This window comes from Meyerozyma guilliermondii, genomic scaffold (assembly GCF_000149425.1).
Source record: "Meyerozyma guilliermondii ATCC 6260 scaffold_2 genomic scaffold, whole genome shotgun sequence".
Lineage (NCBI taxonomy): Eukaryota > Fungi > Ascomycota > Pichiomycetes > Serinales > Debaryomycetaceae > Meyerozyma > Meyerozyma guilliermondii.
In genome coordinates, this window is record NW_001809799.1 from 14045 (window position 1) to 41898 (window position 27854).

The 27854-nt window shown below is 43.4% G+C and overlaps 11 protein-coding genes across 11 annotated transcripts; 5 read left to right on the top strand and 6 right to left on the bottom strand. All coding sequences in view use genetic code 12, as the record gives it.

The window, feature by feature from the left end:
• Positions 1 to 400: 400 nt before the first annotated feature.
• PGUG_01210 (uncharacterized protein) lies at positions 401 to 1510 on the bottom strand (the record flags this gene model as incomplete). The annotated part of the gene is made up of 1 exon (XM_001485489.1): positions 401 to 1510. The coding sequence occupies one exon, from the start codon at positions 1508 to 1510 to the stop codon at positions 401 to 403; it is 1110 nt and encodes a 369-aa protein (XP_001485539.2).
• A 180-nt stretch (positions 1511 to 1690) lies between these two features.
• Positions 1691 to 2863, bottom strand: PGUG_01211 (uncharacterized protein; the record flags this gene model as incomplete). The annotated part of the gene is made up of 1 exon (XM_001485490.1): positions 1691 to 2863. The coding sequence occupies one exon, from the start codon at positions 2861 to 2863 to the stop codon at positions 1691 to 1693; it is 1173 nt and encodes a 390-aa protein (XP_001485540.2).
• Positions 2864 to 2939: 76 nt separating this feature from the next.
• Positions 2940 to 4379, bottom strand: PGUG_01212 (uncharacterized protein; the record flags this gene model as incomplete). The annotated part of the gene is made up of 1 exon (XM_001485491.1): positions 2940 to 4379. The coding sequence occupies one exon, from the start codon at positions 4377 to 4379 to the stop codon at positions 2940 to 2942; it is 1440 nt and encodes a 479-aa protein (XP_001485541.2).
• Positions 4380 to 5056: 677 nt separating this feature from the next.
• On the top strand, positions 5057 to 6610 carry PGUG_01213 (uncharacterized protein; the record flags this gene model as incomplete). The annotated part of the gene is made up of 1 exon (XM_001485492.1): positions 5057 to 6610. The coding sequence occupies one exon, from the start codon at positions 5057 to 5059 to the stop codon at positions 6608 to 6610; it is 1554 nt and encodes a 517-aa protein (XP_001485542.2).
• Positions 6611 to 7905: 1295 nt separating this feature from the next.
• Positions 7906 to 9063, top strand: PGUG_01214 (uncharacterized protein; the record flags this gene model as incomplete). The annotated part of the gene is made up of 1 exon (XM_001485493.1): positions 7906 to 9063. One exon carries the CDS (start codon positions 7906 to 7908, stop codon positions 9061 to 9063), a length of 1158 nt encoding a protein of 385 aa, XP_001485543.2.
• A 3071-nt stretch (positions 9064 to 12134) lies between these two features.
• PGUG_01215 (sugar porter family MFS transporter) lies at positions 12135 to 13670 on the top strand (the record flags this gene model as incomplete). Its single annotated transcript, XM_001485494.1, has 1 exon — positions 12135 to 13670. One exon carries the CDS (start codon positions 12135 to 12137, stop codon positions 13668 to 13670), a length of 1536 nt encoding a protein of 511 aa, XP_001485544.1.
• A 27-nt stretch (positions 13671 to 13697) lies between these two features.
• Positions 13698 to 15476, bottom strand: PGUG_01216 (Zn(II)2Cys6 transcription factor; the record flags this gene model as incomplete). The annotated part of the gene is made up of 1 exon (XM_001485495.1): positions 13698 to 15476. The coding sequence occupies one exon, from the start codon at positions 15474 to 15476 to the stop codon at positions 13698 to 13700; it is 1779 nt and encodes a 592-aa protein (XP_001485545.2).
• A 374-nt stretch (positions 15477 to 15850) lies between these two features.
• Positions 15851 to 17902, bottom strand: PGUG_01217 (transketolase family protein; the record flags this gene model as incomplete). Its single annotated transcript, XM_001485496.1, has 1 exon — positions 15851 to 17902. One exon carries the CDS (start codon positions 17900 to 17902, stop codon positions 15851 to 15853), a length of 2052 nt encoding a protein of 683 aa, XP_001485546.2.
• Positions 17903 to 18126: 224 nt separating this feature from the next.
• On the top strand, positions 18127 to 19224 carry PGUG_01218 (NAD(P)-dependent alcohol dehydrogenase; the record flags this gene model as incomplete). The annotated part of the gene is made up of 1 exon (XM_001485497.1): positions 18127 to 19224. The coding sequence occupies one exon, from the start codon at positions 18127 to 18129 to the stop codon at positions 19222 to 19224; it is 1098 nt and encodes a 365-aa protein (XP_001485547.2).
• A 3040-nt stretch (positions 19225 to 22264) lies between these two features.
• PGUG_01219 (uncharacterized protein) lies at positions 22265 to 25654 on the top strand (the record flags this gene model as incomplete). The annotated part of the gene is made up of 1 exon (XM_001485498.1): positions 22265 to 25654. One exon carries the CDS (start codon positions 22265 to 22267, stop codon positions 25652 to 25654), a length of 3390 nt encoding a protein of 1129 aa, XP_001485548.2.
• A 254-nt stretch (positions 25655 to 25908) lies between these two features.
• On the bottom strand, positions 25909 to 27579 carry PGUG_01220 (uncharacterized protein; the record flags this gene model as incomplete). Its single annotated transcript, XM_001485499.1, has 1 exon — positions 25909 to 27579. One exon carries the CDS (start codon positions 27577 to 27579, stop codon positions 25909 to 25911), a length of 1671 nt encoding a protein of 556 aa, XP_001485549.1.
• Positions 27580 to 27854: the final 275 nt, after the last annotated feature.

Here is a 27854-nt window from a genome sequence, read left to right on the forward strand (position 1 = left end):
GAACTATAATGAAAATTCTCAAGTAGGAAAATAACTGATTAGCTTCGAAGTTCCAATAACAAGAATATAGTTTGACCACCTGAGCTATCCTAATGAAATTGTAAAGTTTTAATGTTGAACCAGCATAATTCTCCAACATGTTCCGTCTTGAAGCGATCGCTTTCTTTTTTAAACCTAGAAGTAGCTTGTCCACCTCCGAGCAAACAAGCTCTGGCATAAAGAGTTCACGAGAGGTAGAGTGAAAAGATTCAAGACATAACTATATATTTTTGCGTGTTTCACCATTTTTATGAGTAAGTTCTACCGATCGTCATCAATGAGATACACCAGATCAAATTATCCACATACGCTGGAATTGAGCAATGATTCGTCACTCATCAAATCCATCTCACAAGCCTCTTCAACTTTCCGAGCTCTCCATTTCAATATCCTTAACCTCGACATAGTCACCGTCAACATCTCTCCAGATGTACATCAAAAATGGAAGGGCAAACAATTCAACAATATCAGGTACGCTGTACCCATAATACTCATCAGGCAAGAACAAGTGCATGACGAACCTAAACACATCTTCTGGTGCTGGAAACAGGACCATTGGTTTCAAAAAGTATACTGCAGTGACAATTGCTGCCGACTTCTTTACTAATGGATACTCTTCTGTATCCTTGTAGGTGCGGTACATAGAAAAGGCTAGAAGCAAGACAGCAGCAACTCGGGCAACTACCGAAACAATTTCCAATACACTGTCATTATCAAGATACTGGAAACGAGACTGATTATCAGTAGTGACGTACACGTATTCCTCGAAAATGGAACCAAATGAGGAAACGGAAAAAAGAATGGTCATTATTGCTGATTTTGCCAATGCGTACTTTTCTTTTTCAAGAGTGAAAAACTTGACGCCGTAACCAAACGAGAAGAGGGCAAGTAACATGTATGGTGTAACTGATAAAAATGCCCTCAACACCGAGTAAGTGAAAAACACCCATGGCAGGCGTACTTTCTTGTATTCGAATTCAAATACCGCAACCAAGAACACAAAGTAGACCAAGGAAAACACCAATTTTACCGCAAAATAAGCATATATGATTTTGCTCAACTTAGAAAATTTGAAGAGATATCTGTACGCCTGACGTCTCCTGACATATAAGAAAAGAAGTGCCATAAATGCAATCAAGTATACTGGTAAAGAAACCTCCAATTTCTGTCTTTGGTCATAATGGGCATAATGCAAAGAAGGTCCCCTATGATCTGCTGAATTGAACGAGTAAGAGTCTGTCAGATTGAATTGAGCCTTTTCAACACTAGTTTTCAAAAGGGTTATGAGCTGATCACTTGAGTAATCAGTAAGGTTCAATTTTCCACCAGTGTTCAATATATCTGACAAGCTACTTTTGCTCTCAAAAGCGATACCTTGATAGAGGCCATCCTCTTCATTGGATAAGTGAATGTTGAGTGTCATCGTTTTTGCCTTCCGATGCAAGGAATTGAGAAAATAGCCTCCTTCCATAAGCCACGATTAGCTAATAATAGAAGTGCAATTTGACACATATGACGCATATTACCTACATAGAGCTGCAGCATAAACTAAAGTGCACTTTATTTTCTCAGTTTCTAAACAATGTTTACGACCAACAATGATTGAACCTCTCCAATCTCAAAAACTCAAAAAAGCTACTTTTACGAGCGGCTAAGTCTTACTCTCAACATCTTCCACTTCATAATCACCATCAATATCTCTCCAAATATACATCAAAGCTGGAAGCGCAACCAACTCAACAATATCAGGAACACGAATTCCATAGTATTCGTCTGGCAAAAACAAGTGCATGAAGAATCTGTATACATCTTCTGGTGCTGGAAACACTACTAATGATTTCAAAAAGTACACTAGTGCGACAATTGCACCTGATTTTTTAACCAATGGGTACACTTCGGTATCTTTGAAGGTGTGGTACAGCGAAAGGACAAGTACTGCAAATGCAGCAGTTCGAACTAGAACAGTCTGCCCCTCCACGAAAGGCAGAAAATGATAACCATCGTCCGTCATGTACCAATACTCCTCTATAATCGAGGTAACCGCCGGAAAAGAAAAGAGACCTGTCATACTAATTGCCTTTCTCAAGTTGTACCTTTCGCTCCAAATATCAAAGTACGTAATGCCATATCCACACGAGAAGAGGGCAAGTAGCATATAAGGGGCAATTGATAGACAAGTTCTCATTACCGTATAAATGAAAAACAGCCATGGCAGGCGTATCTTCTCGTACCCAAATTCATACACAGCAATCAAGAAACCAAAGTAAGCCAAGGAAAATAATAATTTGACTGTGAAATAAGCATAAATGATCTTGCTCATCTTTGAAAACTTGAAGAGATATCTGTATGCTTGGCGCTTTTTGACGTAGAAGAAAACGAGCATTGTCAATGCTATCAAGTATACAGGCAAAGAGACTTGCAACTTTCTCTTTTGATAGTAATGGGAATGTTTCTCAATTCGTTCAAAGCGAGGCAACCTCTTCACAGTGTGAAACTCTGTAAAATTCACTTGCGTGACAGCCGCATGTAGAAGGCCATTGTATTCTTCCAGTGAATACAGTGAAAAGTTTTGGTTCTCGTTTTGATACAAAGCGTCAAAATTTGGGTTCATATCCTTGTAGACGATGAATTTGGTATCGCCATTGATCCTAAAATCAAGTCTCAAATTGACAGACATTACAAAAAGGTAAATTCGTGCGTAATTAGTTAAATGCGATAAGGGTTTTTTTTTTAATTCGCTAAATTTAGACACAGGATGTGTCAAATTTTGACATTTTTCACTTGGCGCATTTCGACCGTTCGCAGCCAGCGAATTGACGAACATTCAAAAATACCTCTAGACTAAAAATAACCTCTTCTCCTAGGTACATGTAATTTTGCCAATGGCAGATCTCTATATTCTAGTATCTAAACCCCTTTTCAGCTAGCACCGAGTTATCCACCAAAACTCCAGGAGCCACCTGTTCCAACTCACTATAAGTTGATGCCAATTTTCCAGTCTTGTCTCTATAAAGAACGTACGCCTCCTTTATGCCCTTGACCGATGCTCGAATTCTAACCTGGCGTTCATCCCAAACCAACGGTTTGAGTCCAACATTTGATTTGGCGGATACCACCAAGTGGTTGAGATAGTTACAATATTCAACATCTTCAGGAAAGTTCATGTCGTGAAAGTTTTTCCCATTACCCTTGATCTTGATTCTATCGTCCTCCCACTTTTTCATCTCTTCAAATGATGGAAGAGGGACTTTTCCCGACCACACCTTTGCCAACCAGCACGCTTGTGATTCAGAAACTCGGGTTGGAAGTACAAATTTTGGCAATCCTACCACAGCCAAGTTTGGAAAATTGTAAAGTAGTACGTGCTGATAAGTTCCGTGTACTTTGTGACCATCTGTAAGAATGGGTGTTTTCGATTTGTTGAGTTTTTCAAAGAAGGGATACGACTTCAAATAACCTGTTGCAAAAATGACTTTTTCCACATTATCCATATACGATTGGTCAATAAAATAGACTCTTTTCTGGGATGCATCGAACCGGTCTATATCAGGCTTGTCCACAATCTTGTTGCTGGGACTCGCTGGCTGAAGGTTTTCTGATCTTCTGGATTTATAGATTGTTCTTTTCAATCCCTCAGCTAGCTGATAGCAGATATCGCCAGCAGAGGCAGAGTTTCCCACCACCAATATATCTCCCTTGACATTTTCAAATTGTTTAGGAGACTTGAATGCCTTCACATGACTAATGGTTCCAGGGAATTGTTGGTTCCACTGTTCCATGCCGTTTCTATGTGGAATAAACGGAACGTCGTAATTACCCACGGCAGCCACCACAGCGTCAAAGTACTCAACTGTGTCTTGATCTGACCGTTCACCACCGGCAGTTTCTAGATTCACAGGACGAGAAAGTACCTTCCATTGGTCATTTTCCCGTTCCACCAGAACCACCACAGTATTAAATTGGGTTATTGGACTGATATCCTTGGCGTAATTTTGCATATACTTCAACACATCAGAACGATGGGGAAATAGCGGGAGAGTATCGGGAAATGGCAGAGATGCATAAGTCATCACATCGGTGGGAACATTAGTATCCAAAAGATCATAGGCAGCACTGGGCCATACTATCTTATCATCCTTAATGATCGGAGTTATTTTATATGGAACCTCATTGGGAACCGGGAAATTTTCAGTTTCCGATTCATAGTTCCAAAGACCACCAAATTGGCTTCTTTTTTCAAAAACTTTAACCTTGTTGAAACACCGTTCAGCAACAAATGCCTTGGCAGCAGCGGCTCCACATGGCCCTCCTCCAACTATGGCAATTGATTTAATGCTCATAAGTTGATAAGAAATTACGAGGAAAATTATATACTTTTAGTTAGAGTGGGCCGATAGCGCCACAGTTTGCAATTTCTAATCGCCGATTTCGCTTATCGTGCGTCATATTGTTCCGTTTACGAATTATCCGACAGCACGTCAACGGTCAAACTGCGCCCGACCGCACAAACAATTAATTCGCGAGTACTGAATTTTTCATTGCATTCTTCACTCTTTTTCGAGCCATAGTGATTCTCAATTTGCTCATTGTAATGATCTTCGTAAACGCCTGTTGAGCCACATGTGAAAAATTTGTCAATGCTTGGAAGTATACGCCTTCCGAACGTGCATATCGTTGTCGGCGTTTAGGTTCATGTCAAAATGTAAAGACTAGAACCTTTTGTTTCTTCAGAAATTTGAAATACTTTTCGAAATATCGGCAATCCAAAATTTAGTAGCCATCAGGAATGAAGTACATCTATAATTTGCACCACTCAGTAAATCATTTAGGCCCTCACCGCTTTCATTTAGACCATCGTCGCTTTCGCTGCCGCAATTGAGTCACTGCACGTTATCATGCGGCTGCATTTGGGCTTTTCATTTCCTGCACTGTCATCATCAGATCTGCGAATTCTCAACTGTGGCTCTGAAGACTATTTAATTATGAATTTTTCATGAAATTCTGAAAATCACCAAATATGGAAAAGAAAGAGGAAATAGTTTCTGTCCACCTGGGTACAGATGCAAAGGTGGTCGCCATTTCCAATGCCGACGAAACCTTGCACTTTATGAGAGAATACGATTCTCAAATTCCAGAAATCACCCCTGCTCAAGATAAGAAATTATTTCGGAAAGTACTCTTTCGGGTGCTTGGAATGACATTCCTTGTAAATATGATAATGTACATGGACAAGGCAACCTTATCGTACTCGTCCATTTTGGGCCTTTGGGAGAACACTGGAATTGATCAAAACAAGTATAACAACATCAACACTTTGTTCTATGTGGGTTTTCTTTTAGGCCAGCTTCCATCGCCGTATATTCTTCAAAAGTTCCCGCTATCAAAAGTGCTCTTTGTTATCGTCGTACTTTGGTCAGTGCTCATCTTTTTGATTTGTGCAGCTTATAACTATCCTGGAATATTGATGCTTCGATTCTTTCTTGGTTTTGTTGAAGCTCTGGCAATTCCCTTGTTGACCACAACCAATGGTATGTTCATGACTAAGGATGAGCGTGCTACTATCCAGCCAATTTTCTATGCTTCATGTATGGCATCACCAATTCCAATTGGTTTCATTGCCTATGGAATTGCCTACCTTCATTCGAGCTTCCCAGGGTACAAGGTCCTCAATATAGTGATTGGTGGAGTCACCATCTTGCTCGCTGTTATAGTGTGGTTTTTCTACCCCGATAACCCAGCCAAAGCAAAGTTTCTTTCGGTTGAAGAGAAAGTGTGGGTTATCAGAAGAGTACAACGGACTCAGCTCAACACTATAGAGCAAAAACACCTTTTTAAAAGAGCACATGCTATCGAAGCTTTCAAAGATCCAATTTCTTGGTTGATAACCGGGTTCTTCTTGCTTCAGCAGTTGGCGAACAATTTGACTTATCAGCAAACGCTTCTTTATGAAGAAATGGGCGGGGTTTCAAATCTAGGACTGACTCTTGTGACTGTAGCTGGTGCCGGATATGCGGTCTTATGGGCATTATTTGCCAGTGGAGTGATGTATTTCTTCCCCAATACCACCTGTTTCTGTGTCATATGGTCCACGTTGCCTGCTTGGGTTGGATCGATTGCTGCCGTCAGCCTTAACTTAAAGAACTCAATTGGAATGTTGGCCGTGACTTGTATGGCTTCACTGTCTTTTGGAGTACCTTGGATTTGTGCCTTTGGCTTGGCAGCGTCAACGGCTGGAGCCTCTTACTCTAAGAGACTTACCAGAAATTCCATGGTTATGGGCGCTTATTCTGTGGCCAACATCATATCCCCACAACTCTGGCAAAGCCGTGATGCTCCGAGATACGTTCCTGCCTGGATTGTTCAGATTGTTCTTAGTTTTACCATCGCTCCTGGCTTGATTGGAATAGTGTGGATCATTTTGAGCCGGAGAAATAAAGCGAGACTTGCTGCATTGCACGAAGGCGATCGTACTGGATACGTCGAAGACGAGTCTGGGGCCAAAATAGAAGTCGATGTTGCAGCATTGGACTTGACAGATTTGGAGGACAAGACCTTTATATACCCATTATGAGATACGGCAAGAACAATAGAACAATAAAGTAAAGAACAAGTGACAAGAACAAGAGCGCAGTGAGTTGCACCCAGGAACCTCAGAGTTGTAGCAAAGCTTGAATCGACGAGATTTGGACAAACTCTGTCTGACTAAGTTGAGTCGCGACGGCTAGACGAGTCGGCTAGTGAATATGTGGTGGGAGATATTAGGCGCCATTGCATAGTCCACTTCAGTCGAGTACAACTTTAAACAGCAATGATGTTTCCAAAAAGGGACACAAAAAAACACGAAAGTGGTTAGGTAATTCTCTGATGCGAAAAGAAACAGGTACGATACTTTGAGATTGGCGGCGATCACAGAAAGACTTGGCACTTAAGCAATTCTTATGGGCCCATCGACTTTTACGAGCAAAAGTCTTTTTGAGCTAAATGCTGCATTTGATACAGCCAGAGTCAACATAGACAAACCAGGAAGCAGTAGATAACGATTGGTTCGCAGCCGGCAGTTGAGTTGCAACTTTATGCCTTGAAGTAGTAATAAATATTTTTGGACAACTTATTCTTCTTTAAGCGGACGGCATCCAAGACCCAAAAATGGGTGCAAAATGAATGAGAAAATAACCCAGCATGCATCAAATACGCACAACGTGCGGCTCTTCGAGTCTTTAAGATCAGTTCTTTCACATGGATGATATTTTTACCGACTTAATCCGGGGTGCATCAGGCGTTTTACAGCACTATTGTACTGTTATAATATTTTTCCCTATACGAAATTTTTTGCCAGCCTTAGCTTCGTTTTCAGCCAAGTCGTCGATTATTGTAGAAATCGAGGTCTCGTAAATTGCTAAACAATAAGGAAGTAATTCATGGACCAATTGACTCGTAATAACTAGCAAATCCAATCCATGTGAGCTCACACATTGGTGATTGTGGTTCAGAAAGATGGGTCGAAATAAAGCTAATTGAAGCTCGCTAAAAATTACTGGCATCAATTAAATATCTGCCCAGCGTCGCAAGTACATCCGCTCGTCGCGAAGGACTAAAGAAGACATGCGGTTACATCATGCATGAAAACGAGTCCAAGCGCCATGCATATTTTGTGGAAAGTTATCTCGACCATTTTAGTTGTTCCAAAACTTTGTAAGACTACCAAATACACAACCTTCGTCCCTTCAAGTTCACAAGGTTTCTCGGTGTTGTAAAAAGACGCCAACTGCTAGAAACCTGAAGGTTTTAAACCCAGGATTTGCATTTGGGATGCGTCAGCTAGCAGTAAGTTTCTAGCATAACCTGCGATGCATACGACTTATTTCGATGATGCGTTTAACCGCCGAAACCGCAACCAGTCGCAACACGCTTTTGACGAACCAATTGGGTGATCGTTGCATCAACGTTTCTCTCTTATATAAGAGTATTCCCCACCGGATATTCATCCAAAAGATGCGGATTTACTCGCTTATCGCAGCAGCTTTGCTGGTTACCGGAGCATTGGGTATCACGATATCTCAAGATACAGTGACTCTGGGTCCACTTAATGCTTTCGTTGGTCTTACAAAGGTCGACGCTGGTGCATATTGGTCCATCGTCAACAATGCCGTTTCTAGTTTTTTGGGAAGTCTTCAAGTGGATGGAAAGCTCTTCATTAGCAGTAATACCAATTTGATAGGTTTGACTGTTGAATTGCTCGGTGTTCTCAATTCAATCACCAATAATGGAGATATTTCTCTTGACTCCTCAAAGTCGATTTTAGCTCCCAACTATAACCTTATTGGCGCCCTGTTCACCAACAACGGAAATATGTGGCTCGCTGGTGATGGTAGTGTTGGTACACCGCAAATGTCAATCACTTCTCTTAGCTGGAATAATAAGGGACTTATCGTTTTCCAACAAAAAGTCTTATCAAGTGGTTTCGTTACCTTGGGTGCAGTCGGCACTAGTATCCAAAACGATGGTACCATCTGTTTGATAAACGAAGTTTATTCACAAACCACTGCTATTAAAGGAAGTGGTTGTTTTGACATTGGTGCCAAAAGTAATGTGTGGATTCAAAACTCTCTCTTGAGTGTTGACCCTAACCAAACGTTCTACTTGAGCAGTCCATCGTCTAGTATGAGAGTTGAAGCGCTTTCATTGAGTCAAACCTTCAAGGTTGCTGGGTTCGGAAATGGAAACGTTTTGGGGATCAGTCTTCCAATTTTCAGCTTCCTGTACAGTCCAGTAACAGGTATTTTGAAGATAAATACCTCGCTCCTCTTCTCGTTCAACTTTAATATCGGAACAGGTTATGACCCTACTAAGTTCGAGAGGTTCACTACCGACTTCGGAGGAATACTTACGACTGTGATCAACGGAGGTATCAGGTATAACGGACCTGTACCATCAGGAGCCACGCAGCCTACTGCTTGTAAGGCTTGTCTTCCATTGCCAACACCTCCACAACCATTCGTCATCGTCGAGTCTGAGTTCATCTAGTGCACCACCTTCGTCAAGTGCTTCTTCAAGTGCACCACCTTCATCTAGTGCACCATCTTCGTCAAGTGCACCAGCGTCGTCGAGCGCTCCATCTTCTTCTAGTGCTCCAGCTTCGTCTAGTGCACCATCCTCATCTAGTGCACCATCCTCATCTAGTGCACCATCTTCTTCTAGTGCACCATCCTCATCTAGCGCTCCAGCTTCGTCAAGTGCTCCTTCTTCGTCTAGCGCTCCGGCTTCTTCAAGTGCTTCGTCTAGTGCTCCAGCTTCATCAAGTGCTTCGTCTAGCGCCCCAGCTTCATCTTCAAGTGCTCCATCTTCATCTTCTGGATCATCTTCTTCAAGCGGACCATCCTCATCTTCTGGACCATCTTCGTCTAACGGACCATCTTCTTCTGGTGGACCATCTTCGTCAAGTGGACCTTCGTCGTCAAGAGGACCTTCTTCATCTTCTGGACCTTCCTCCGCTGGACCTTCCTCATCTTCTGGCAGTGGTGGACCAACGGGACCTTCTTCATCTTCGGGCAATGGAGGCCCTACTGGACCTTCTTCATCTTCTGGAAATGGAGGCCCAACTGGACCAACTGGACCTTCTTCATCTTCTGGAAATGGAGGCCCAACTGGACCAACTGGACCTTCTTCATCTTCTGGAAATGGAGGCCCAACTGGACCAACTGGACCTTCTTTATCTTCTGGAAATGGGGGCCCAACTGGACCAACTGGACCTTCTTCATCTTCTGGAAATGCGGGCCCAACTGGACCTTCTTCTCTTTGTCCAGGATGCACAAAGTTCCCAACCACTTTTGTCTCAACAAAGACTGATGGCTCTATCGAAACTGACACTGGAAACTATGTCATCACAACGGACACGACTGGACATTTGACAACTTACACCACTGATATTGGACCTCTTTGTCCAGGATGCACAAAGTTCCCAACAACTTTCGTTAGCACCAAAACCGATGGCTCGATTGAAACTGACACCGGAAACTATGTTATCACAACTGACACGACTGGTCACTTAACCACATACACCACTGATATTGGACCTCTTTGTCCAGGATGTACCAAGTTCCCAACAACTTTCGTTAGCACCAAAACCGACGGCTCAATTGAAACTGACACTGGAAACTATGTTATCACAACGGACACGACTGGTCACCTAACCACATACACCACTGATATCGGGACCTCTCTGCCCAGGATGCACAAAGTTCCCAACCACTTTTGTCTCAACAAAGACTGACGGACTCAATTGAAACTGACACCGGAAATTATGTTATTACGACCGACAATGGTGGACATTTGACAACTTATACCACTGATATTGGACCTCTCTGTCCAGGATGCACAAAGTTCCCAACAACTTTCGTGAGTACCAAAACCGACGGCTCAATTGAAACTGACACTGGAAACTATGTTATCACGACGGACAAGACTGGTCATTTGACAACTTATACGACTGACATTGGACCTCTCTGTCCAGGTTGCACAAAGTTCCCAACAACATTTATCTCAACGAAGACTGATGGTTCTGTTGAAACTGACACTGGAAACTATGTGATCACAACCGACAAAGGAGGACACTTGACAACCTACACCACCGACATTGGACCTCTTTGTCCAAAGTGTACGAAATTCCCAACGACTTTCACCACCAAGACCGATGGTTCTGTCAAGACCAAGACTGGAAATGTTATCGTTACCACCGACTCAAAGGGCCACTTAACCACATACACCACTGATATTGGCCAACTTTGTCATGTTTGTACAGAGTACACCACTGTGTGCCCAGCTAGCAGTGGTACTGGAAAGATAACCAGCAAAGTGATTGTAACCACAAGCGGAGCTGTTACCTACACCACCACGGTTCCATGTGACACAGTTCAAGCTGTCAGCACCACAGTCGTCACTATCACCAGTTGCCACAAAGACAAGTGTTCTACTGGAGTTGTTACCACTGGAGTCGCTACATTTTCCAAGTCCAACACCGCCTTTATACCACATTTGTGCCATTATCCAGTGTTGCTGTGGTGACAAATCCTCCTAAATCTGCTGCCCCAGCAGTTTCTGGTGCTCCTCCCGTCACGTTATCTTCGTCAAAAACCACCCTCGCATCACTCTCGAGAACCATCTCAGTCGCTCAAGGAGCCGGTGAAATGAATTCTCCTTTCTCCTTTGCGGTTGCTGGTGCTTTATTCTTGGGAATGTTGTTCTAAACTTGACCTAATGTGACACGAACCATATTATTATTGCGGGCGCTGGCAGGTTCCTTACAGCTCTATTTGTTAAATTCTGGTTTTCTAAATCACGCCAAAAGTTCAATTTGAACATTTGAGTCTTGTTTATATTCTACTCGTACGCGAGCACTTTTAATATATGATATCCTTTTTCATGCTGTAAACGTGAGTGAGACTTTCGTGTTGTAGCGAAACGCGAAAGATCAAGTTCTCAAACTAAAGAAGACCATGGATAATGTACAGGATTAGACATAGAAATAATTGATGCAATTTTGCAGACAAAGACAAGTACCTTCTTTTTAGATCTTACACATTTGGCTCTCTTGGGTGAAAAATAGATTTACGAAGTAATCAGATCAATCTTGTACAACTATTTACTATCTTAAAGAATTTAATGAGGTGACAACATATAATTCTCTTGGCACACTCTTACCATCATATTCGACCTTTAGAGAATGGTCTAGATACCATTGGAATCCTGAATATCACAAATGAAACCAAGCAATTTTCTCATTTGTTCCCCTCAGTGCGGTTTATTCCTGAAATGAGGAGATCCATGGATCACAAGCGTTGCTGATCTTTATCCCTTGTCACTTGCGCCTGGTGCCGGCTTTGTTCTCCGTCCTCTACGAATAAATACCGCATGTCGCTTAGGCTGCCATATGGGGTATGAACTACGCGCGTCGTTAACTACGCGCAGCCGTTACCCCACATGCCCCCCACAATTTCGCAGCCGCATTTCCAAGAACGACTCACGAGACTTGTCATTGTGAGTCTCCCAGCTATATATATTCTTTGCATGTCTGCTTTGAGTATTCATTCTTCACTATCATGTCAACTCAATTTTGGAAACCAGGAAAACAGGTGAGCTACGCAGTAACATTTACTTGTGAGCTCGCATTCATTCTCTTCGGAGTCGAACAAGGTATTGTGGGAAACTTGATTGATGGTGAAAACTTCTTGAATCAGTTTGGACACCCTACGGGCAGCTACTTGGGAATTATAGTTTCAATCTATACGCTCGGATGCTTTTTTGGTTGCATTCTCACATACTTTGTTGGTGACTATTTAGGGCGCCGGAAGACTATTGCAGCAGCTATGGTATTAGTGATTGTTGGAGTTGCTCTTCAAACTAGTGCTTTCACGGTAGCACACTTGATGATAGGAAGGTTTATTTGTGGTCTTGGTACCGGAATGGAAACTAGCTCGGTTCCCATGTATCAAGCTGAGCTTTCTCGTCCGGAACTTCGTGGTCGACTTGTGTGCTCCGAAGCATTGTTTGTTGGAGTTGGTTTAGTTTATGCTTATTGGTTCACTTATGGGATGTCGTTCACCTCAGGAGCCATTGTATGGCGGCTTCCAATTGCTACACAAATAATTTTTGCAGCGGTGGTTCTTGGTCTTACTTGCACCATTCCAGAATCGCCTCGGTACTTGTACTTCAAGGGTCGGAAAGACGAGGCCAAAAAGGTTCTCTGCTATGTATTTGGGAAGCCAGAAACCGATCCGGAGATTACTAGTTTGTACCAAGAAATCGAGGAAGCCATGATACTTGAGAGTACTGAAGGTGCGTATTCTTGGAAAAAACTTCTCGTTAAAGACACAGCCAAAACCCGCCATAGAGTGCTTTTGGCATACATGTCAATGTTTGCTCAACAGGTTGGAGGAGTTAACTTGATAAACTACTACATAACCACGGTTTTGATCAATAACGTTGGCATAGAACGTAACTTGGCTATGATTCTTGCAGGATGTACAGTCATTTGCTTTACAGTTGGATCCTTGGTGCCCTCATTCTTCAGTGATTCGCTTGGAAGAAGATTACCATTAGTGTATGGATATATTGGATGCGGAGTATCCATGCTTTTCATAACTATTCTTTTGAGTTTCCAAGACAATAGTCGGTTGAAAGAGTCCACGGGATCGGCTGCGGTTGCCTTCTTCTTCCTTTTCCAGCTTATATTTGGTGCTTCCGGTAACTGTATTCCTTGGGTAATTGTGCCAGAGATACTTCCTTTGCATGCAAGAGCCAAGGGAACTGCTATTGGTATTTCTGCCAACTGGTTGTGGAATTTTTTTGTGGTGGAAATAACCCCAACTATCATCACCAACATCAAGTGGAGATCGTATCTCATATTCACGGTAACGAACTTTGCATTTGCATTGATGTTCTACTTTTTCTACCCCGAAACCAAAGGGCTCACCTTGGAGTCAATCGACAAACTCTTTTCCGAAAACAGCACGATGCTTATGGGATTCGTTGACACCAAACAATACCGCAATACTCCGCTAGAAGAATGGGACTCCGGGACTTCCAATGCGAAAAGCATTAGTTTGCAACATGTTGAATCAGTAGGATCTAGTTAGACAGAAATTTATGATGATGGATTTCTTTCATGTAGATGGAGAATTATCTCCGTTCCAATAAGCCTCCAAATCTCTCGCTCGAAACCCCAGCTGCCAGCCAGTGGTGGACTCGATTTTATGTAACAAGTTTAGCACAATTTCATGTTCCTCTTTACTACTAAGCAATTGACCCGCAATCCAAAGAGGCTGCAACGCATTGTTCCAGGAACCATGGTGCTCGTTGTGAAGACTAATAGCACATATTCTTTTAGCATGCCAAACTGGAGACCGTACATGCTCCAGAAATACGATTTTGTGAGCCCGGGGCTTGTTTTGGGTCAAAAGAATCACAGTCATATGGTAAAGTTGATTCGAAGAAATTGCCGGTCCATTCATATAGAGTATACCGGGAAAAGGAGTTTGTTCGGTTTCCATTATAGGCATTAGTTGAAAAGGCCGATTCTTGTGCCATTCACTAACTTCGTCCCATACTTGTTTCCATTCAATTGCATAGTCTTCTCTATCATTTGCTATCAAGTTGAGAACTCGAGCACATAAAAAAACCATGTAATTTGCATACATATCCTCCTGGTTTCCAAAAGAGGTGAATAGCGATTTCAGGTCGGATACACTGCAATCATTGGGTAACCATTTTTCCGAAGGTATCAAAGTGGGTTGCTCCCCTATAACTGCGGAAATGACATCCATTCGAGCATAGCACCAGAAAAGTCCTCTCTGAAGAGGTTCGCAAAAACCATGGATATTGTGTGTCTTGAAAAGAGAAGCACATCCTTCAAGATGGTACCTCCAGGTTTTAGGAGATGAAGACATGAGCTCCAAGACACAGAGAATAACACAAGCGCAGATAATCGAGGTATCCAAGCAATCTTTAACGGTGGGAATTAGGTATCTGAGCGAATCACGATACAACGACAAGGTTATACTGGGAGAATACTTGTTGTCTCGTTGTTCCTTTTGTCTCGAAGCAATGGTTAAAATGGTGTAAAACAATGCGTCGCTTCTAGTCGCAAGCAGAGGAATGACGGTCCCAAACTGCCTAGAGCCATCGAACATATCAAGCCATGGTGCAATCTCGTAAAGGTAAGTTTTGTATAAATCCAACTTTTCACTTTCTGTAATTTGTTCCTTAAAGGTTGTGTTCGTTGGTTGTTCTCCCGTCAATTGAGTGCTAGAGTCTTTCAACAACTCAGGCATGGGAGATTGTAAGATATTAGTGAAGTCCACCGCCAGAACGTCGGCAGGAGAATTCATCGATGACGATGCAACATTTGTAAAGATATAATCTCTAAATGTTCTGTGTAAGCTTCTATAATGTAGAAACGGACTGAGATCGGTAGATATGTCCAGCAATTCATTCGGTGGTTCATCAGCTGAAAATTGATCGACAAACGGCACCAAGGACTGGGGTTCATTTTTCATGATAGAGTTGCTGTGAGACATCGAACGAGATGGAGAAAGAAGTTCGTATCTCATACCATCTTGTTCTCCCGTATTCATAATGTTGTGAAGCTTGGGAGTAGTAGTCGACATCATAGGAGGGGTCCGTTGGGTCTCATTATTGTTGAGTGTTTCTTGAAGACGTTTTGAATAAACTTTAAGAGACTCTTCTTTTGTTGAGTTATTTGTTCCGTTCGATACCACCTTGTTCACAAACCTGCCACTCAAAGAGGGCCAAATGCAGTTGTTATTTCGTTTAACACATCTCAGACATTTTGGCTTGAGTTCATCACATTTCTTATGAATCTCTCTACATTTAAGACACCCCGTTTTAACCCGATTTCGCGTAGATTTGGCTTCTTTCACCATTGGACATTAGACTAGTGGAGGGACTTGTAAATCAAGTATTAGATGGACTAAATGTTTAGCTGGGTATTAGTAGTAAAGCTAGATTCAAGGTTAGGTAGCTCAAGTAAAATACTGCACACAATCAATTGTCTAATAAAGTTGAAATAAAGAACAACAACTATAGACTCCCGATAAGTGGGGTCACACGCCCTGGTCACAGCCTTGGTTTCAGCCACGGGTTTCGGAATTTGAAAATTTCCACTTTTCCCCGAAAAATTTCACATTGGACAATGCATGTTACCCCAGATTCTATACCCAAAGAGGAAATTTTTGCCGCAGTACGGGGATTATTTCGGGTGTTAAAATTTCATTCAAATTGTATTCAAATTGGTACACTAAACAGCTAGCAAGTCCTGAAACTCGAATTTGATGTCTGGGTCTTCGTACTCCTTGATGTAGCGCTCAATTCTGTCGGCAATTTTTGCGCTGTTGAACCCAAAGTAATCGTAGACTATAGAACCAGGTAACGACTTTCCAAAAGTAGTCATGTTGAAACCGGCTGTAGCATAGCGCTCCCATCCGTTTGGGGCATAGGCTTCGATTACAACACAAGGAACTTTACCTCTTTTCAATACCGAACGTTTGTAGTTCAACGACTGCTGTTCAAATAACCTTTGAGAAGGAAACGAAACTACTCTCGACTTGATACCTTTGTCACGCAAAACCTTTGAAGCTCCAACTGCAAACGTGAGTTCTGCTCCCACACCAATAATTGTGATCTGTGCATCTTCATCTTCTTGTAAAAGATAGGCACCTTTTGCAACCATTTGTCGATTGGTGGTAATTTGCTGTTCAAGGTTGTGTCTAGACAATGAGATGATTGTGGGAGTATCAGCCTTCAAAGCCGCTATCCAAGCACCAGCAGTCTCCTCAGAGTCGGCTGGCCGAATATAGTTGATTTGTGGTAAGGCTCTGTAGAAAGTAGCCAACGCAATTGGCTGGTGCGTAGGTCCATCTTCTCCGAGTCCTACTGAATCATGAGTTGCAACATGAATAACTTTTAGCTTGGACAAGGCTCCATATCTGACTGCGGGGGCAGCATAGAGATAGAACATGAAAAACGACGAAGTAACGGGAATAAAAGTTCCTGGGTTGTAGGCGGCTATCCCATTGGCTATACCTGCCATTGAGTGTTCTCTGATACCATAGTGTAAGTATCTTCCCAGGTAATCCCCATTAGTACCACAAGCTGTGTCAATGGCAGGATTTTGAAAGTCAACCTTCGATTTCCACGATAAGTTGACCGAGGGAGAAAGATCCGCTGTACCAAAAAAAAGACTCTTGATGTTCTCGGCGAGATTTTGAACGCACAAACCACTAGATTTACGTGAAGCAGTAGGAGTTGAAGGGAATTGAGTTGGAACCAAAGATTCCCAATTGCTTGGTAGCTTTCCATTTACTCTGTTCAAGAATTCTTTGGCCAATTCGGGATGTGCCGCTTGATACTTAGTCAAAAGTTCATTCCATTGCTTCTCTTCATTTTCTTCCTTCTTGAAAAAATCATACATGTATTGCGGAACCACGATTTTTTTATCGACTGGGAACCCATTAACAGAGTGGAGTCTGTCAACTTCATCCTGACCAAATGCAGCACCATGAGCAGCAGCCGTACCTTCTATATTTGACCCATATCCAATCTTGGTTTGGACATTGACAAGAGTGGGTTTATCAGACTTTCTGGAAGCTTCAAGAGCTGTTACAATTGCTGAAACGTCTTCAGATCCATCCATGATCTCAATCACGTTCCAATTGCAAGCCCGAAACTTTTCATTGATATTTTCGGTGTTGGTGAGATCAACAGAACCATCGCAGGTAATCTGATTATTGTCATAAATTATCGTCAAATTGTCGAGACAAAGATGACCTGCCAACGAGATAGCTTCTAAGGAAATACCCTCTTGCAAACAAGCATCGCCAACAATACAAAACGTGTGGTTGGAAACAATTGGATATTCAGGACGATTGTATGTCGCTTGTAAATTTTTCGCAGCAATTGCTAACCCCACCGAGTTTGCTACTCCTTGGCCCAAAGCACCAGTGGTCACCTCAATACCTGGATGTTCATTTTCTGGATGTCCAGGGCAATAAGAATCCAATTCAGCAGAATGATACGACTTTAATTGGTCCAATGTCATATGCTTGTAGCCAACAAGATGATGAAAAGCATACTGGAACAAGCATGTGTGACCATTGGAAAGCACAAACCTATCCCTATTGAAGAAATTGGGATTACTAGGAGATATCCGTAGAACATGCTTCCATAAAGCTACACCAATTGCAGCCATTCCCATGGCTCCACCAGGATGTCCTCCATTGTACTGTTGCACCAAATCAGCAATTAGGATACGAAACGTAACCAAAATCTTGTCGTAGTCGTCGGTGGTCATTCTGAATGGGTTTTCCGGACTTTCCACCACTTTTTTATGTTTTTGCACCGATGCAGTTCCAAGTGTGGGGGTCGCGGCAAACCCATAGCGGGTCGCGGCTACCACTTCCCGATTGGGGATGTTGCAATCTGACGTGCGTCACCAAAGTGTAATACCGAGCGCCAAATTAGCCGCAGACCCAGGTGTGGGGAGTCTGCGGCAACTTTTCACTTCTGGATTTATGTATGGCGACTCTGCTCGTCTCCCATTCAATGACTTTTACAAACCCATCGTTACAGGTGACCAAAAACCACACTCTCGAATTGAATGAGACCGCAGTAAATCGTCCTCAACCCGGACAGGTACTTTTACATGTACGCGCCACAGGAATATGTGGATCTGATATCCATTTTTGGAAAACGGGTGCAATTGGTGAGCTTAAGGTCTTGGGAAATTGTACCTTGGGCCACGAAGCGGCAGGAGAGGTGATTGAAGTGGGAGAAAATGTCACCAATGTTGCAGCCGGTGATAGAGTAGCCATTGAGCCTGGAGTTCCATGCGGAAATTGCTTTCTTTGCTCCCAGGGAGACTATAATTTGTGTGAGCAGGTCCAGTTCATTGGCGTGTATCCTTATCATGGCTCAATGCAGAGATTTTTGGTTCATGATGCTCGGTATGTGCACAAGCTTCCTGATAATATGTCTTATGAGAAAGGTGCATTGGTGGAACCTGCTTCTGTTGCTTACCATGCCATTGAAAGAGCTCAGCTTCGGCTTGGTGGAGGAGTGCTTGTTGCTGGAGCTGGCCCAATTGGACTTTTCACGTTATTATTGGCAAAGGCATCTGGTTGTACTCCATTATGCATTACTGATATTTCTCAAGACAGACTCGACTTTGCCAAGAAATTGGTTCCAGAGTTAAAGACGTACCGTATCAACCCCAAGTTGACCCCACAAGAAACTGGATTGGAAATTAAAAAGCAATTTGGTCCTACAGAATATCATGCTCCACATGTTTCTCTCGAATGTACTGGAGTGGAATCAAGTATCAATTGTTGTGCCTATGCTACCAGAAGATCTGGTACACTTATGGTTGTGGGAGTAGGAAAGGACGAAATAAAGATTCCTTTCATGACTTTGTCGCTTGCTGAAGTGGATGTCAAATTTATCAATCGTTACCACCATAGTTGGGCTCCTGTTATCAAGTTGATAAGTGAAGGTATTATCAAGGTAGAGCCCTTGGTTACTCATCGGTTTCCATTGGAACAAGCCAAGGCCGCTCTTGAATGCTCACAAGATCCTACATCGGGTAGTATCAAGGTGATGATAGTGGATACAGAATGAGTAGTCGTTCTTATAAGTTTTTAGCCAATCTCTTTCTGCTCATGTAACTTGAATAAACTTGACATTGATTCGACTGCAATTGAAATTCATTGGAAACTAGATCTTCATCTCACACTAGGGCTATCAGCGAGTATTTTGGACTTCTTCGAATGAAGCTTTGAATAACTGGGAAATGCTTCTAATTCAATTACTTGAAAGGTATTATTACCGTAGTATCATTTCCAGTAATGAGCTAGTTAGTTTTGAAAGAACAAGCTAACTACCATAAGTCATCAAAAAAAACGAATAAAGTAAAATTCAAACCAAGAAAGTAAACATAATCTTTTCAAGCATCAAGAAATAAAGGCAAAGAGCTTTCTACACAGCCAATCTACTCATTGCAACTTTGACTTTGAAAAACGATGAAACCCAATCACGACAGAAGCCCAGCTCAAATGCAACCAAGTCACAAACAGGTAAACATTTCAATTGGGTCCGATTTCCATTTTAGGCGTTCAGATCTGGTCGCTCTTTTTGCAGCCGAGATCCACTATGCGCCGATTGCGAGCGCGCGACGTCGAAAATTCAAAGACACCGAAAATACGAGATACTCGGTAACTTGAGCAGATTTACGGGAATTTCATATTTAGACAAAAACAGCATGAGGTGAACCCCATGCTTAACACACCCACTCTCTGGCAGAATTGAATCTCCTCAGCCAAATTCAGAGAATATTCAGCGAGGTGGCTAAGAACAGTCCAGTGCAACTTTGTAAAGTAGAGTCAACTTTTGAGTGAGAAGCTGTCCGTGATAAAAACTGCATCGAGTAAAAAGAGAGAAGTGATAGATTTAACAAAGTCTAACTTTGTTGAGCTAGACTATGCTTTTTTGTAGTTAGTTTGACACAAACGTAGCCAAATGTAGGTTCACGAATTCGCTGAAAAGTGAACCAGATTCAGACTAAATCTCAGTAATCGAAACCAAGACTTCATTACTAATAACGATTTTAATGCTTATATGAACCTCTTTCTTTACAAGCAAGGGATTAAGCGAGAGTACTGGTAATCTTCCACGAATTGAATACTGTAATTTTGCAGATTATGATATTCAACAAAATCTTTAACAGTTGAATTGCCCAGAATCGTTAATGGATGCTACTGCTGCAATGACCGACTACTACTCTAGCAAAGAAAACTGTTTCGTGATATCACAATTGAGGTAGAAATTGTAGCACACTTTTTTTCTAACTTCTTTGAGTATTTTCTCCGAGCACTTTTCTGGGCATTTCTCCAGCACTTCTGATTGGACTTTTAATCAACTTTGCACTGGCGATGGTTAGCACCATCTGCTAACATATACTACTAGTAATTATCACCAGAGCTAACCATTGGCTTCTCTAAATGCTACCACCCACGATATTATTAGGCTACGGAAATTCGCCAGTAGTTGATTAACTACCGACCGGATTTCGGACTTCGAAATAACGCAATTTACGAATTTACTAATACGTAGGTATTGTTTCAACAAACCTATTGTTATCGTATTAGTAACATTCGACCATTAGATGCAATTATGCGCGTTAAATCTTACGAAATGATCACGGTGCCGCGAAAGACAATAGAATTTGGCTACGCGGCACGATGGGCATTCGCGGGTTACGTGCACAGGCCACGCCCATACTAAATGGATGCGCGCACATGTTAGGAGCACATACTACCGTGCAGCGGTAATGCTACCCTTGAATAGCATCACACATGCATCGTCTGCATAGCTAAGAAAGCTTTCTGCAATAGAGGAGAACGTGCAGTAATTTTCATCCCAACATTTTTCGCTGGCTTTCTATTGTTCGGAAAGCTTGGGTGATGGCCCATTTTGGACCTTCAAAGCCCCGATTCTGTCAGGAGGGTCCGACAAATTAGAGTCCGCTTTGCGATTCAATATTTTTCATGTGCAAAGGGTAGAATCATCCCAAGCGGTTGAGGCGAAAATAATATATCTTGTTTTAAGGTTTGAGCCCAAACAAAATACGAGCACACCTCATTCTCAAGTCTCTCGAAAACAACTAACTTTCGTAAAAGAAAGCCATTGTTCTCAGCAACCCTAATAATACATCGCAAGATTTACGTCGTGTAAGTTTGCTCGCAGAGCTCGTGCGGCGTCCAATCTGAAGTTGCAGAATGCGGGGATGCAAAAAATAATTCATCACAGAGTAATTGACCCCTACTGGTTGAGATCAATAGAATAAAGCTAGGAGAACACAATCAAAGAGTAGCAACAAATATGGCCAAAACGTAATAAAATGATGAAAAATGGCAAACAAATTATTGAATGCAACCGGTCCAACATAGGCTTGACATGGTGGCTAAATCCGATAATGCATGCGCATGCATAATGCATGGATTAAAATTGGCCCAAATTACACTAAAACACGCTGATGACATTCGCACACTCGTGAACATGCAGCAAGATATGCACACCTAAAGAGTCACTGATTGCCTAATATAGGCTAGTTTCCGAAACACTCAATCTAGTCGCTTCAAAGGCAACTATAATCGTAAATGCCGTGGACGGATGCGGCGCATTGTGTACGCATTCGGTATACGGGAACTTCCGTTGCATGTTTATCGACACTTCCTTCAATAGTCTGCAAAACGCACCTCTGTAGTATACGATATCATAATTCTTCTCTGTTCCAAACTCGTAAGTTGCCGCTCAAGTTTCGCTCCATCGTTGCACAACTTGTACGGCAACATTGTAAAATTTCCGTCGCAAAATTAGCCATCCATGCATTTTCCCTTTGGGCGGAATCGGCACCATAATTCGATATGCACCACGAATAAACCCGAGAAATGCGCAACCCCACGATTACTAGCTTTGCGTCGATCGTGAACATGGCCCGAAGAGGCAAAGAAACCGTCGAAACAGGCAAGGCCCCATGCTGCTGAACTTCTTGGCAATTGCAGCACAAATCCTTTCTCCTCTTGAGTTTTGCATCCATAGGATAATATAAAAGAACAGTTTCCAGAATGTTAGTCTTTAAAGAAGTAGCGCTGGACTGATAATGCACCTCGGTTTTAAAGCTCTCACAGCAGCAGCTTTGCTGTTGTCATCGGTGTACGGTCAGACGATTACTTCCGACACCATCACTCGTGGTGCAGTTACCATCAGTGGTGACACCGAAGTTCAAGCTGGTGCTTACTGGTCCATTATCAACAATGCCATTACCAACTTTGTTGGAAGTCTTAAGGTTGACGGTCAGCTTTTCATAAGTAGTAACTCCAATCTTATTGCTTTGACCGTCACGTTGTTGGGTATACTTAATTCCATCGAAAACAACGGAGACATTTCGTTCAATTCTGTGGAGTCTTTAACCGCTCCCACTTATAACCTTGTTGGTTTACGTTTCACCAACAACGGTAATATGTGGATGGGAGGAGATGGAAGTATTGGAACACCAGTAATGTCTGTCACTGCTGCAAATTGGGCCAACAATGGTCTTATGGTGTTTTACCAGAACACCAGATCTTCTGGTTTCGTCACCTTGGGTGCCGCTGGTGGATCCATTACTAACGATGGTACCATCTGTTTGATCAACGAAATTTATGACCAATCTACCGCCATCAGCGGTACCGGATGTATTGATGTTGGTGTCAACAGTAACATGTGGATTTCCAACTCCATTTTGTCCATTTCTCAAGACCAGACTCTTTACTTAAGTTCTCCAACGTCCAGTATTAGAGTCGAGGCTCTTTCCCTCTCTCAAACTTTTAATGTTGCTGGCTTCGGTGGAGGTAATGTTATTGGACTCGGTTTACCAATCTCAAGTATTCAATACTCTCCAACTACCGGAATCTTGAGATTGTACTCCAGCTTGGTGTTCTACTTCCAGTTCAACATTGGTCCAGGATACGACGAGTCCTTGTTCGAGAGATTCACCACTGATTTCGGAGGTATTCTTACCACCGTCATCAACGGAGGTGTCAGATACAACGGTCCAATTCCAGACACAGCTACCCAACCAACCGCATGTTCTTCATGTCTCCCATTGCCACCTCCACCAGGTCTTGATGACACTTCCAGCTCGGTTGTTTCATCGTCTTCTGCTGTTTCGTCTTCGTCCGCTGTTTCTTCATCTGCTGCCTCGTCTGAAGCTTCGTCTGCTGCTTCTTCGTCTGCTGCATCGTCTGCTGCTTCTTCGTCTGCTGCCTCGTCTGCTGTTTCTTCGTCTGCTGCCTCGTCTGCTGCCTCGTCAGCTGCTTCATCAGCTGCCTCGTCAGCTGCTTCGTCTGCTGCCTCGTCAGCTGCTTCATCAGCTGCTTCATCAGCTGCTTCGTCTGCCGCTTCATCCGCTGCATCATCTGCTGCATCATCTGCTGCATCATCTGCTGCATCATCTGCTGCATCATCTGCTGCTTCGTCCGCTGCATCATCTGAGGCCTCTTCCGCTGCTTCGTCCGCTGTTTCTTCTGCCGCTTCGTCTGTTGCCTCTGACGAATGTCCAGGCTGTACAGAGTTCCCAACTACCTTTGTCACTACCAACACCGACGGTTCAGTTTCAACTGACACCGGAGAGGTTATCGTGACCACCGACTCTGACGGACTGTTGACCACTTACACCACCGATGTTGGACCCGTGTGCCCAGAATGTACTGAGTTCCCAACCACCTTTGTGACAACTAACACCGACGGCTCTGTTTCAACCGAGACCGGTGAAGTCATTGTCACCACCGACTCTGACGGACTGTTGACCACTTACACCACCGATGTTGGACCCGTGTGCCCAGAATGTACTGAGTTCCCAACCACCTTTGTGACAACTAACACCGACGGCTCTGTTTCAACCGAGACCGGTGAAGTCATTGTCACCACCGACTCTGACGGACTGTTGACCACTTACACCACCGATGTTGGACCCGTGTGCCCAGAATGTACTGAGTTCCCAACCACCTTTGTGACAACTAACACCGACGGCTCTGTTTCAACCGAGACCGGTGAAGTCATTGTCACCACCGACTCTGACGGACTGTTGACCACTTACACCACCGATGTTGGACCCGTGTGCCCAGAATGTACTGAGTTCCCAACCACCTTCGTCACTACCAACCCCGATGGTTCCGTTTCCACGGAGACTGGCGAGGTTATTGTGACCACCGATTCCGACGGACACTTGACTACTCTTACCACGGATATTGGACCAGTGTGCCCAGAGTGTACTGAGTTCCCAACGACTTTCGTGACCACGAATCCAGATGGATCGGTATCGACTGAGACTGGCGAGGTTATTGTGACCACCGATTCCGACGGACACTTGACTACTCTTACCACGGATATTGGACCAGTGTGCCCAGAATGTACTGAGTTCCCAACGACTTTCGTGACCACGAATCCAGATGGATCGGTATCGACTGAGACTGGAGAAGTTATCGTTACCACCGACTCCGACGGACACTTGACCACTCTTACGACTGATATCGGACCAGTTTGCCCAGAATGTACTGAATTCCCAACCACCTTCGTTACCACCAAACCAGACGGTTCAGTTGCCACCGAAACTGGAGAAGTCATTGTGACCACTGACTCCAACGGACATTTGACCACCTACACCACTGACATTGGTGCTGTGTGCCCAGAATGTACTATATTCCCAACCACATTCGTCACCACCAAACCAGACGGTTCTGTTGCTACCGAAACTGGCGAGTATGTCATTACCACTGACTCCAACGGACACTTGACCACTTACACCACCGACATTGGTGCTGCGTGCCCAGAATGTACTGAGTACCCAACCACATTCACTACCACCAATCCAGATGGTTCCGTTGCCACTAAAACCGGCGAAGTCATCGTCACCACTGACTCTGCTGGCCACTTGACTACCTACACCACCGATGTCGGTCCCGTGTGTCATGTGTGCACCGAGTACACCACCGTTTGCCCAGCATCCACCGGTACCGGTGTGGAAACCAGTAAAGTGATTGTCACCACCAAGGGAGACGTCACCTACACCACCACTGTTCCTTGTGATACTGTTGATGAAATCAGCACCACCGTTATTACCATCACCAGTTGCGAGGACAACAAGTGTACACCAGTTCCAGTTACCACCGGCTTGACTACCGTGACCAAGGCCCACTATGTCTACACCACCTACTGTCCATTGCCATCCACCGCTGGCAGTGGAAAGCCTGAGAATGTTGCTGGACAGGGATCTGGTTCCGGCTCTGGTTCCGGCTCTGGTTCCGGCTCTGGTTCCGGCTCTGGTTCCGGCTCTGGTTCCAACCCAGCCAGCCCAGCTAACCCAGCCACCGTTGCTGGAGAGGCTCATGAAACCTCTTCTTCTGTGGTTGGTGAAACTCCCGCTGTTGTTGCTTCTGAGGGTGCTGGCCCAATTTCGAAGCCATGGTCATTCCTTGTGGCTACCGCTTTATTCTTCGGAATGTTGTTCTAAGACAGCATTATTTTATAATTTCGCCTAGTACGAGGTACTACCGGACCTTTTTTCGAGTTATTTAGTTAATACCATTTTTTGATTATAAGGAAACATTCGATTGGCGCGAAAATAAGTGCGACGGCTGCGAATTGCTGTGGCTGCGAAAATGTGAGGGTGCGAAAAATGCAACGGTTGCGAAAAACTCACTTAATATCTTTTTTCTCAAATCTAAAAACACTACAGCTACTTAACAAAACAAGAACAGTTTGAGGTTATGCCAAACTCTTGATCGGCTGGGACTCCACAGGCTCAAGTTCCACTTCCTTATACTCCAACTGGTTCCATTCTTCTTCCCGCTGATTATAGTGCTTGTAACAAACCCAAAAAAGGCACCCAGCTACGAAGCACGATACTGCCAAGCCGGTGTACGACCACACAAACTTGGGGTTTTCAGATGTGGAAGATAAAGCTATTCCAAGGGCTGAACCTCCAGCGTTGGTTAGCAAGAACAACGACATGATAAACGACTTCATACTAACAGGCGCCTTTGTATAAGCGTACTCCAAGCCTGTAATGGAGGCAAAAATCTCCGACAACGCAATCAAGACATAAGCGGGAACTTGAAGGGCAATATGGATACGATTTGGAACACCTTCAAATCCCTTGCAAGTCAAAGGTTCGTCGTAACAAGGTCCGGCTTTGTAGATGTAATGTTGCAATACCCCAGCATATACCATTGCAGCGGTACCAAACATGAAGCCCAAAGTGATTTTTGTGATGGACTTTAAAGGAGTGAACTTTCTAACGAATGGATATACAAAATGCTCACAGATGGGAATAAAGACAATGATAGTAATCGAGTCGATAACCTGAAGAAAATCGTTGGGCAACCCATGGAGCTCCATTTGGCCTGCTTGGGATACAAAGTTGTTGAGCATTTGTCCATAAACCACCCAGTAGATGGGGTAGTACAAGAAAACCTTACAAGCATACACGGCTCTTTTCACTTCTTCAACAAAATGGTCAGTCCACGGAAACTCTTTTTCAGGATTTTTCGACGGTTTGGCAGCTTCAAATGTGAACCGACTCCTTAAAGCTATCCAAGTACATTGAAAAGACTTGGCAATAACCTTATTAGAAACTGGAACTATGGTATAAGAATTCCTACCAAGAATCAATGCTGCGATAGCAATGAAGAAGAAACAGAAAGGTAAAAGGAAAGCTGCCCAGAACCCCACACGGGCCTCTAATTCAGTGGTTGCAATAATAGACAAAGAACCAATATTAATCATGAGATAGAAAAACATGAACACATTTTGTATGGTGATTGCTGGGTCCTGCACCACTCTTTCTCCAGACTTCAAAACTTTGATAACTGGCTGGGTTTTTGGAACCTGATCTGCAATCAAAGGTGACACATTTGACGAGATTCCACCAGTTCCAATTCCAATGATGACAATTGCAACTATATACCCTCCCAAAGCTGTGTTGTAGCTGGTAATAGCGGGAATAGACGTGATGAACAAAATGAGGATTCCAGCCATATAAATAAGACAGAAAACCACAATGGTCTTGTACTTGCCCCAAAAAGTATCAGCAACCCAGGCTCCAAAAATCGGAGTGACATAGCACCAAAATTGGAAAAAATATGACAACGCAGTGGCTCCTTGATTTTTTAAGTTTAAAGCTCCAGGAGGAGTTCCACTAGGACCATTTTGCATGTAGTTTTGGAAAGGTGCACTCAAACCAAAGGACGAAAAAGTTCCTGCCAACTCCACCACACCCACAAGATAACAACTAATGGGGATTTTTGCGGCAACATGGCGTAAATTATTTAATTCGTCCAAAGTCGGAGTTCTGCCTTCGTCGTCTTCATATGATCTTTCTCCAGAAAAGGTACCAGAGTCGATGTTGATCACGTCCAAATTCTTTTCGTTGTTCATTGTCACAAGTGGAGCGAGCACACCATTTTATACCTTTGTGGGATCAGATAATATGCCCTCACAGGATTTGCAGCAAGGGTCCATTCGTAATGTCACAGCCGCACGGACGCCGCACTGAAGCCACAGGGACGCTGCTGTCAAGCCCAATACGGAGCATTACAGCCACACACCCACACTAAACCAAGTCAATGAATAGAGGCTGAGCTGTGCCTCAAGGGTGCCACTTGAGCCACGACGGAGCCACGACAGCCGTGCCACATACGGCAAAGTCAGGC